Source organism: Pyricularia pennisetigena, chromosome 3, assembly GCF_004337985.1.
Source record: "Pyricularia pennisetigena strain Br36 chromosome 3, whole genome shotgun sequence".
Lineage (NCBI taxonomy): Eukaryota > Fungi > Ascomycota > Sordariomycetes > Magnaporthales > Pyriculariaceae > Pyricularia > Pyricularia pennisetigena.
In genome coordinates this window covers 2,752,015-2,764,341 of record NC_043742.1, presented here as the reverse complement: position 1 = coordinate 2,764,341, position 12,327 = coordinate 2,752,015, and the positions used below count along the sequence as shown (strand labels likewise).

Sequence of the window (12,327 nt, the reverse complement as noted above, 5' to 3'; positions counted from 1 at the left end):
GCCTTCTATTAGGGATATTTTACAGGTTAAAGGCCTAAATCATATCGAAAATTTTGCTGACAGTAGTATACCACCTACCTGGCGTATATTATTAGTTATAACTAATGCACAAACTTGGGAAATAAAATAAATCAATTTCATTGGTGCGTTTTTAGATAGTGGCTTTACCGACGTAAGTATCTATTTGCAAATTCTAAACGGTTTTAACGAGTGGGCTAAATCTTGTAACCCTTCCACCGTTAAAATTTTAGTGGAAATTGGTTTTAATCCGAAAAAACTTCAGGCTATACAGTTGTAAAAGGCGCTATAAGGTTTAAAACAGCGCCTCAAAAACTGGTAAAACAAATAAAAATCCCTATTTTTTAAAAAAAAGGTTTTAAACCGTTAATTTCTAATCCCGCTGTTTTTAATAAGGTTAAATCCAAACATATTATCGTTATTTTTGTAAACGACTGCCTGCTAATAGGTCCTAAATTGCAATATATGCAGGATTTAAAAGCCCGTTCTAATAAAGTATACGCGTTGAAAACAGGGGCCCTGCAACCTATTTTTTAGGCGTTTGAATCATAATAAATAAGCCTAAACGCCTACATTGGCTCCACCAAAGTCAATATATAAAGGAAATGTTAACAACGTTCGGATAAACAAATTGCAAACCTACATTTGCTCCCTTACAACCGGGTGTGCTACATTATAACGGGGGTAAACCCGTAAATGCGTTGGAAATTAAGTTATTACAGCGTATTATCGGCACGTTTATACATTGAATGCTGTTAACGCGCCCGGATATCGGTTTTACGGTTTAATGGCTTTCACGTTTTTTAATAAAAGCTATTATAATCCATATATCGGCAGTTAAAGACCTATTACGCTATTTAGCTGCTATTGAATCCTTTTCAATTTCTTACGGAAATAAAAAATCGAAAGCCGAATTACCACCCAATTCTTTAATAAGGGGTTTTAAAAACCTCAAATTATTGGGATTTAATAATAGCGATTTTGCCGGGTCTAGGGAAAATTCAAAATCCATTTACGGCTATTTGTACACCCTATTTTGGGGCCCTATAGCGTGGAGATACAAAAAGGTTAATTTTATAGTTTTAAACACCCCAGAAACCGAAACCGATGCCTTAACGGAAACCCTGCGTGAAACACAGTGGTTTCAAAATTTATTTATAAAAATTAGATTACCTATAAAAGGCCCTATTTGCAATATTTGGAGATAATATAGGCTTTACAGTTGACGCACATAATTTTACGCACCACCAACGTACTAAATACACGTTATTGAAATTTCACTACGTACGGGAATTAGTTATAAAAGGATTAATAACCCTAAAATTTCTGGAATCCAAATAAATACCCGCTAATGGCCTAACAAAACCCCTAACGCTTCCAACTCACAGGGTCTTTTTAAAGCGTATAGGGCTTAAACCCCTACAAAAAACTTAGTTTTTACCTATTGAATTTTGGGGCATTTAACTAATTCGTTAATTACCCATCATATTTCTTTTTTTGCAGATACTAGATTTTTGTTAGCCGAACACCGGCCGTACTACCCGAATCTACCCTGCACTAATTAATTAATAAGCAATTTATACCGACCGTATACCCGAAATGAAATCAAAACTAGAAAAGCTAGTGTTTTGGGCGATTTACGGATTCGAAATACCCTATATAATATGCCTAACTTGGATTATTACCAACGAATAGCCAAATTAGCCACCTCGTTTAATAGGTAATTCCGTGGGTCAATATTATGCAAATCGGGGGTTTGTCCATACCGGGGGTTATGGGTCGGTGCAAAGGGCTAAGTAATCCAGGGGGTTTATATCGGGAGTTCGAATCGGTTGGGATATAAGGGGGATCTTTTTTTAGGGTTTTATTTTTATGTACTTTTCTTTTCCGAGTTTATGTGAATAGTAGCAAAAGAGAGGGGGTGCTAATTATATACGTTATTTAGCATATAATAGGTCCACCTTTATTTGTATATAAGCTACAATGAATAGTGCCGAAATGGGGCTATTGGGGCTCACCGATTTTCCGTTTTATTTTGTGTTGCAGGAGTTGCGATTTAAAGGGTCAGCGAATGGGGCTTAACACCCACCCTGCACCTACAAATTAACTACCCTATATCGGGTTGAAATTTTCATCAAATCAGCAAATTAGTGCGAACCCAGAAATGCTTTATATGGAAATAAGGGTGTTTTCTCAACAACGCATACAAAATAATTTTTTCGGAAAATCGTGTGCGGCACCGGAACGCTTTGCGGGGTGCGGACCCCTACTTCGATGTCGGAAAAGATATAAGGGAGATAAAGCAAAGTCTCCCCCACCAATAAATCGAATTTATTAATCCCAAAATTAGTGTACCATTTTAGTGCATTTAGTGCATTCAAACGCTGCAATTACAGGCTTTTATAGCGCAATTAGCACCACGCCGCACCTAGGCTAATGCCTAAACCCCTATTGGCAATCTATATTGTTAACAGTAATAATTATGTAATCGGCGATAATAAATAATATAAAGGATTGTTCGGTATAAATTTAAAAGGGTTACGGTGATTTCCACCAAAATCGCTAAAACCATTTTTGTTTTCAATAACGACTTTTCCCTACCGGCGAAAAATAAAATAAAGGAAATGGTAGCAAATGTTAAATCAATCGTCGATATGGTAACCGCTATATACATATGGTCTAAAATTAGCGGCTTTAAACCGTAGATCGCCGCTTTTAAAATTAAATCCAGTGGTTATTATCCGCAGGTTAATCAATATTGTGGCAAAGATTGTGGGAATTATAACCAATTTAAATTTATTTGCAGATACTATTTACCAGGGGAAGTTAATATCGCTTTAGCGGATAAAAGGGGGGATAGGGGGCAGGCGACTCCGATTGGCCAAATTATCGAAAATAGGTTTAATACCCCTATCGTTAAATATATCCGGTACGGAGGCCAAGGTTTTCTGTTAAACGAGTATTTTATTACCTTTAATTTGTTTACCGGGGTTATTTGTTTTAAAACAAATTTAAAGCCCGAACACGCCGGCGATGAATATAAAATTAACCAATAATCAATATTGTGCCCGTTGTTACAAAATGTAAAAAAGGGTAAAAGCCAAGTTGTAATAATTATTATATTATAGCAACAATTGTTTGGTATTACCGTAAAAGACTATAACAGTTGTCATTATATTAGAAATAATAAGAAATATTAGTGTTGCAATTATAATAATTGTCGCGATTAAATGAAAGGAAATATCAACCTATTATATTAATATATTATATTGAAAGAATTTATCGTTTCAATACCAAATACGACCATTATCCCGTTTATATTCGACGAACTACTATTAAAATAATATACCAAAATTTGGCCATTAACGCGTGTTTTTATTGCGGCGACGCCAGCAACGGATTAAAGGCGTTTAGGGGTTTGGGCTATTAACAATATGGGTTGCTAACAGGGGTTTAGGCATTAGCCTAGGTACGGCGTGGTGCTAGTTGCGCTATAAGGCCTATAATTACAGGGTTCAAATGCACTAAATGATTCATTAAAATGGTTCACTAATTTTGGGATTAATAAATTCGATTCATTGGTGGGGGAAACTTTGCTTTGTCTCCCTTATATATTTTCCGACATCGAAATGGGGGTCCGCACCCCGTAAAGGGGTCCGGTGCCGCATACGATTTTCCGAAAAACTATTTTGTATACGTTATTGAAAAAACACCTTCATTTCCATACAAACCATTTCTGGGTTCGCACTCATTTGCTGATTTGGTGAAAATTTCAACCCGGTACAGGGTAGCTGACTCGTGAATGCAGGGTGGGTGTTAAGCCTGGTAAACCCCATTCGTTAACATTTTGAACCGCAACTCCTGCAACACACAAAATATATAGTCTCAGTGCTCAGACTAGACCCCCCTGCTTCGCAGTGGGGACCGATCGCTCCATGTACCTTTCAGCCACATGGCTTTTCGACCAATTACATTGGCCGAAAAGATCGCGCTCGTTCTAGTCTAAGGACATCTTGTCGCATTTCGCCGTTCATGGCGGTACCACCAACGATAATTTGTCGCATTTCGCCGTTTATAACGGTATTCTTAATGATATATATAATATTACGATATCGCTTATGATTATTTTATTAATATAAGGATAATTTGTGGTATTCTGCCGTTTGTAGCGGGTAAATGCAATATATTCGCATTATAATGGTAAAAGAAAATAGTGTACCCATAGTATGCAATTAAATATTCGTATAAAAAAATAAATAAAAATTATAAAAATATATAGTAATTTGGGTTAGATTTATTGGAGTTTGCTGAGTATTTCAATGCCGGCCGCGTTTTTATAGCTACTGTATTTGGAAAGATATTAAAATATTAAATAAAATCTGTAATTTTTTATTATATTTAATTCTTGCTTTAAATAATGGTATGCAATAATTATTTTAATTTAATTTACAACCTTTATACCTTAGTAGACCTAATACTGCAAAATGCATGCAATTATCGATTGAAACAAAAGTTTTATTAATATTTTTATATAAATTAACAATTTGTTAAAAAATTAAATAATTTACGCAAATATTGGTAAAATGAAAATACTTTCACCGTATATATTTTTTAATAAATTTGCTAGTAAATTCTGTATAAGTTTCTTTTTTATAAATTTTATTCAATTAAATAAAGCAAAAAATACAAAAAAAACACAAATTTAGCATTTTTTTATATAAAAACATAAAAAGGGCCGGTATTGCAAATCGGGTTTTACGTTAACGTTTATTTATATATATAGTCCACTTTTTTAAATTTTGGTTTTATTAATGTTAGAATTGGTAAAAATGTAAAAGCATTTCGATGGTAAAATATATATAAAATTGGATATACTTTACCTATCCGCATATTTAAGGGCTTATATAACTAGGTATACGTACGAAAATGTGATACTATATTAAATATATATATACCACCCCCCACGTGCAAAAACCACAAAATTCTGCTGCAAAACAAAAATAATATAAAATTAATTAAATAAAGCAAAAAAATTTATAAAATATACATTTACCATTTGTTTTTATTAAACAGCTTTTAAAGCCGATATTGTAAGTACGATTAGACTTGGACGTTTGTCTTTATACGTAATCGAATCTCTGAAGTTTTGGTTTCATTATCGCTAAAATTGGTAAAAATATAAACGAGTTTCGATTGTAAATTATATACAAAAAAGTATATACTTTGCCTATCCGCCTATTTAACTGCTTATATAATCTAATATATGCACCAAAATTTAGTATAACAATATATACATATATACGACCTTCCACGTGCAAAAAGTATAAAATTTGGTCAAAAATTAAAAATAATATTAAAAAAAATCGAAAATCGAAAAGAAAATCGAAAAAACAGTACCGCCATAAACGGATTAAGGGCGGGCTATATCCAACTTTTAATTGGCGTACCGGGCGCAAAAAGTTTTGGATTTATGAAAAAGGCCTAACAATTCCTATTTTTAACGATATTTTCTTTTTTCGATATTTTGCGTGGTTGTGGAATAATAAGGGAGTGTCGGTCGCAAAAAGGCCAAAAATACCGCCATGAACGGCGAAAATCGACAAGTTGTCCTTAGACCTGAACCAGAGCGTTCTTTGGATGGACCCACAGGTACATTGCAAAGCCGCAATTGAGCCACGCTCAATTGTGGAGCTCTGGGCTTCAGGGATGAGCCCTGAGACTACAAAATATAACGGATAATCCGACAACCCCGACAGCCCCACATCGGCAATATTTATTGTGGCTTATATACAGATAAAGGTGGACCCATTACCTGCTAAATAGCGCATATAATTAACATGGGCGATTGAGGTTTTGTTCGTATTGCGGAAAATGTTATTTCCGCGACCAAACCAGGCGGGCGGGTTAATATTATTATTAATTTTAAAGCAATTAATATAATTTAAACAAAGTGTAATGCGAACTATTTTGGTAATATTTGTATTCCCTGCTCTGCGCCAGGTTATAATAATTATCGCTAATACGGATTGGTTTTTACCCAATTAAAAATCCTTTCATAACGGGACGGGTAAACGATTTAAAAAATCCGTATTTTTGTACAATGGGAAATAATATTCGGGTTATACAAAGTTTTCTGGTCCATTATTTGGCGTCAAATTAAATCTGGGTTGCGTCCGCGATACCGAAATAAAACTAATTTTAATTGGACGAACGGTGGTGGTTTTCAATATACGGGTTACCGGCGGCCTATTTACTGGCGCGGGTACCGGGTTAATAATAATTTCCGGCTTTAATGCAGGGGGCCGGTTTTTGGTGTTTTTTAGTTTCGCAGGCAATGCGTTGGCAAATGGTTTAAAAAATGCCAAAGGAATCCGCAATTGGCGGTTATCGAAATCCGGGGCAAATTCGTTATAATTATCGTCTATATTAATATTATTATCGCCTTTATCAACGGACGCGGGGGTAGATTAGTTATCGTTTTCGTTTATAGAAATATTATCGGCAGTATCGTCGAAGGGGGCTGGGTTAAATTCGTTATCGCCGGCTTTTATATCGGTATTATTTTATTTATTACTATTATTATCAGGAATAGGGGGAAATTTAGGGGGATTCCAATGATATCCGAATAATTTTGTAATATAAAACGGTTTAAACGTGCACAATTTAATTCCAAAACCATTGCAATATCCGCGTTGTAATTTTGCAGATTATTAAAATATTAGTTAATTATTTTTATTCGGGCTGCTTTTTGCGGTATAGTTTTTAAATTAATAAATAACTTAGCATTATTGGGTATATATTCCAACGCAAATTTGGCGATAGTTTAAACGGTGGTTTTGCCTTTTTGGCGATTTGAGGGAGCTATTGTAATAAACGACCGTAATTATAATAATTATTACATTTTGCGGCGATATAAAGCAATTATTATAACTATTATTATAATAAAATTAGTTAGACTGCCCCGGATTTAATTGGGTGGGGGGTACCCTTTGTGAGGATCAGGCCCCTAGACCTACCCTCAGAATCACGACTCGGCTCCACACCGAGCCAGGGATCGGACAAGGATCCACTACCTCCGGATTTAAGCGCGTCTCTTGAGCGCGTTGTGAGGATCAGGCCCCTAGACCTACCCTCAGAATCACGACTCGGCTCCACACCGAGCCAGGGATCGGACAAGGATCCACTACCTCCGGATTTAAGCGCGTCTCTTGAGCGCGTCGTTGATTGTAATTTCTCTCTTCTCTTCAGTTTAGAATTTTCGTCGATAGCGCCTAATATACTGAGGTTCTCCAATGTATGCCTGGCCGTGACACCCTTGTGATGTAGGTGCGCTAATTATAGTTTACCTTTACTACCACTGGGATTAGTCCCTATTTGGGTGGGTAAAATATCAACAATTTTGTCCAATCAAAAATGCTTTAATCAGGTTTCCTAACGAAAATGCTTGCAATATTTACTAAGGCAATTTCTCGATTATAACAATTATTACGGCTATTAGTTGAAAATTGAACGCTGGTTTAATCGTCACAATTTCGTAAGAATCGTTACAAAAAGTATTTGGCGGCCGGGAAAGAGTTTTTTGTTGTAAAAGAAAAGCTAATGAAAAAAGGAGGTATTTATAATTGGGCTTACGTATGGGTTTCTCTATTAATAAAATAAATTCAAAATGGAAACGCCAAAATTTCCGGAATTTAACTGTAACGGTTATTCCAATTCGCAATATCGAACCCTTTTATTTTTGGATTGGGGCGCCGTTACGCCGTACCAGCCTATATATAATCCAGGTTTTTTATTTGCGTAATAATTGTTATAATCCAGTATTTGCTTTTCTCATTTAGGCCGTTAATTGGGGATGTTAATGTTTAACAATTATATATTTTATACTGCTTAAAACTCCTTTACCTTTAAATATTCCAATTCGGCGTCGCTTTTTTCGTCGGTCGGCCCGTTTATAATCCAGGGTATGTTATTTAATTAAATTAAAACTTGGTTTTAATCGCGTTTAAGCTTTAAGGTTATCAAATTATAAACGTTGCTATACTGGATATTTATATAACAGTTAACGCTAACCAGCATTTTAATTTGTGGCTCTAATACCGTTTAATTTGTTCGTCGGCGTTTATTAGTTTATTTCCCCGAATAATTATTAATTATATTAATCGTTTCCTAAAATACTACCGTGTTTTAATTCTTCCGCCTTTTTTTATTTTTCAATGCAAATATAAGGCGTGGTTTCGCATTTTATTTTCGCATATTACTAGGAAGCAAACGACGAAATATTCGCTATATTATTTAAACCATTTAATTAATTTTAAATCCGGAACATTTTCCAATAAATCGTTTTTCGTCCATTCCCGGTTATAGGAATGGACGAGCATTTAGGCGATAATAAAAATTACTAATTTGGGTAGTATTAGCTGGGATTGTAGGCTATATAACCGCCGCGGGTTTGGGAAAAAATGGTTATTGCAAAATGGGTACCCCATTTATCCAATAGTTTAAACATATAATTTGTTTTCGAATTTTTCCTGGGTACTTTAATAGGCGGTTTCTTGGGGGTAATGGTAATAGAACTATAATTTGGTATACGCAGGCGCTGCAATAATCTTTAAATTGGTTTATTGTAAAAAATGGATTCGTTTCCTATATGAAACTTGGAATAGTTCGTTGAAAATATTTAACGTTGGCGAAAATATATATATTTGGCGCTTTTTGTGTAATTTTTTCTTCTTTATTACTCCCTATTCCGTCCCATAAAACGGAGCGCGTGGTTCGAATATACCTAAAAAACCGGTATATTATAATTCCGACGTTTTTGCCGGGTCATTATCGTTTAATTTAAATTTAGCGATTAATGGAAGGTTATTCAGAAATAACCGCGTTTGTAAATATATTAAAAAATTTCAATAAATAATTTGTACATTTTTAACGTTTTTTCGTAATACCGCGGGTTATTTGGTTAATTTGGTTATTAAGTTTGGTTTGGTTGGTTTATATTTTACGATGGACCCCTGCGTATCGAAATATCAGTAAAACGCAAAATAATATACGGTTCCTTTACGGTTGGGCCCGTGTGTGGTTCGTCCGAGTTTTTTACACAGGTCTACGGGGTCGTTTGATACTAACGCGTTTTATTATATTACGCGTTTTATATTGAATATATCCATATTTATTTTTAAAAAAAAACGGAAAACATAATACGAATTCTAAAATCTTGTTTGGATAACTTTGCGTATATTTTGGTTTTATCGATTTTAAATATACATATATTATACCGGATAATTATATTGGTAGTGTTTCGCAAAAAAAATATCCTAAATACGAGGTTTTTTATTAAAAACTGGCGTAGTTGGATAATACGGTTTCTGGCGTTTATATATATAATGGTTTTGGGAATACGGGAGGCGGATAATAATATAATATTCCCCATTAGGAATAAAAAGCGCCGGTAATCGTTAATTAGGTTTTTGCGTTCCAAATACTGTATTATAATCGTAATTTCGGGTCGGTCGAAAGGCGTTTTAACGAAACGCATTATCCTTTTGTAATACAGTTTATTAAAAACGTAAATTCTAATTTTTGTTTTAAAGGTTGCGGTGTACCCGAATATAGGTACGTTTACTGGTATAATTGCCCGGACTAAACGTAGAATGGAAAACGATTCCCTAAAATCCTTCCACTGTAAAATTGTATAAAATTCATCAATGGTCAATAATGCGATACGTTAATGGAATATGGGGTTTCGAAAAAGTTTAAAAAATCGGTAGCCGGTAGCTTGTTCCGGGCCTAGGAAAATATAGCAGCGATAGATGCAGATGAAAACAAAGCGAAATTATATGTACATTTGTAACATTAGAATCTGAATCATTTTATGAAGCTTGGCCAAGTTTCCTGTTCTATTACCAAAATGTCGGACAAATTGCCGAACGTGCTTAGACTGCTTAGTATTCTGTCCCCGATGTTTATTTATAAACGGGGTTTAAATGCGTTTCGAGCATTTTATGGGTCACATTTCTTGGGGTAGGAGACATTATCCAAAGTAGAAAATGCAAAACAAAGAGGAATAGGAACACCCATCCATCCACCGCCACACCATTAGGCAATTGGGTTGTAATAAACAAAACGACCATGCGGGTCATATTTGCGCTTGAGGGCCCGCAAACGCCGCAACCGGGCGGGCTCGTACCCGTACATGGACTCGATCGGCTCGTCGCCGGCAGCATAATTGACATAAGTAGCAGGCTTCAGGTCGGGCGCGCCCTCGTTCCAGATGCGGCGCACCTGGCGGCCAAACTCCCTCGCCATCTCCAGGACCTCGGGGTCGGCGGCGTCGGCGGGGGTCAGGCGCGTGTCGAAGAACATGAGCAGCTTGCGGTCGCGGAAGGCGACGGCCGAGGCGTCCGGGTCCACGCGGTCCACGGCGGCCGTCGAGTAGCCCTCGTGGAAGGCGACCGAGTTGGCGAGCTGCGGGTGCTCCGTGATGGTGCGGTTGAAGAGCCGGTACAGGGCCCGCTCGGCCGTCACGTTGTACACGTTGAACTGCGACGTCACCTGCACGTGGGCGTCGCCCGGCTGGCAGAGGGGCTGGTCTTGGCCTGTGCCCATGGCCGTGGCCACCTCGGGGTAGGGCACGTCGCCGCTCTGCTGCGCTGCTGGTCCGAGGCGGTTGAACGGCTCCAGGAGGGCTTCGGCTTCTTCGGCGGGACCTGCGTAACCAAAGACCCAGGACACGACGGGCTGTGGGTAGGAGGGCGGGTTGAGATGGGAAAGTTGTTAACTGGTGGGGGGGGTTTTTTTTTTCTGTCATGTCGGGCAGATAGGTGGTGAATGGTGATGGCAATGTGGGGATGGGGATTTTAAATCAATCAGCTTACCTCGGTCTGGCTAACGGAAGGATCGATATAAAAGCCGCCAGTGTTCAGCGCCATCAAGACAGGCGTGGAACCATCGCCGTTTCCGTGGAAAGTGTTGAGGGCCTCAAAAACAGCTTCCAGCTTGTCCTGAGTATAGGTGTAGGAGTGATAGTGCCAGGTGTCGATCTTGCGAGGGTAGATCTTGGATTGGAAGCTCGTGACGATGCCCAAGTTGTGGCCAGCGCCTTGCATACCCCTGTATTGATTTCACAACAAGTCAGTTTTTTTTTTTTTTTTTTTTAGTTATTTTTCCCCCGCATGGATTCTAGATTGCGCATGACGTTGGAATGTGACAAGATAGATATCATACCACCACAGCTCGGGGTTGCTGGTGGCGTTGACCCTGACGGCCGAGCCGTCAGCAAGCACCACGTTCATGTTGATCAGGTTGTCGCTGATGAGCCCATACAACCCCTGATAGCGTCCGTGTCCACCACCAAGGCCAGGCCCCATCATGCCGACACAGTCGCAGCTGCCGGTGACGGTGACATAGCCTCGGTCCCAGAGGTACTCAATGGCCTGCTTGTCCCATGCCCCACCCTGGAACCAAGCCGACTCGGCGGGCTCGCCAGGCTGGATGGTGATGGTGGTGAGGCGCGACATGTCGATCTGGATGCCCCTAAATTTGCCGATGGTGTTGGTCAGGGCATGGCCGCGGTTCTTGACAAGAAAAGGGACGCCGAAGAGGTTGGCAACCTTGACGATGGTTGCAACATCCGACTCGGCCCCTGGCACCACCACCAGCCTGATGGTCGGGCGCGACTCATTGTCAAACCGCTCCGTTGCTTCATCCCACCCTGGTCCGCCGGGACCGATGATTGTTGCGTGGCGGGAGAGCTGCGAGCCCAGCTCCCTTTGGACTTGGACGTCGGAGAGCTGGCGTCGGGACAAGGGGTGTTTGTAAAAGTATGAAGGGGTGATGACGCCGGCCATGGTCAGGGGCAGGGAGGCCAGAGTAGCGAGGCCGGCCGAGGCCAGGAGGGAAAAGAACTTCATTCTGGATTGGTAATGTCTGAAGGTCTTGCTGCTTTGCGTGCTCGTGATGAAGAAGGTGCTTGTCTGGCTGCTCTTGACTAGTTCTGGCCCTGGTACGGAGAGGACTAGGAAACCTTTTATAGCTGTCCAGGCTGACCCTGTTGGCAAACACCAACCAAGGTTCCATTCCCAAAATCCCGTATCACAACCTTGAGCTCAACATGATACCTTTTTTTTTCGCAATATTGTTCCTTCTAATTTCCACCGCGGACCAGTCAACGGCAAGCCCCGTCATGTTTCCGTCAACAAAGGGGCACAGACTGCCAGGAAGGTAGCCTGGACTGAGGTCATAGGATCATTTGATAAGCCTTCAGGTGAGACTGTGCTCCGCCTCAAGACCTCGGCAACGGCGCCTCAAATA

At 39.0% G+C, this 12,327-nt stretch overlaps 1 protein-coding gene across 1 annotated transcript; it reads right to left on the bottom strand.

Annotated features, from left to right (window-relative positions):
• Positions 1 to 10,113: 10,113 nt before the first annotated feature.
• PpBr36_02603 (uncharacterized protein) lies at positions 10,114 to 11,927 on the bottom strand (the record flags this gene model as incomplete). Its single annotated transcript, XM_029889782.1, has 3 exons — positions 10,114 to 10,755; positions 10,893 to 11,127; positions 11,242 to 11,927. 3 exons carry the CDS (start codon positions 11,925 to 11,927, stop codon positions 10,114 to 10,116), a joined length of 1,563 nt encoding a protein of 520 aa, XP_029753072.1.
• Positions 11,928 to 12,327: the final 400 nt, after the last annotated feature.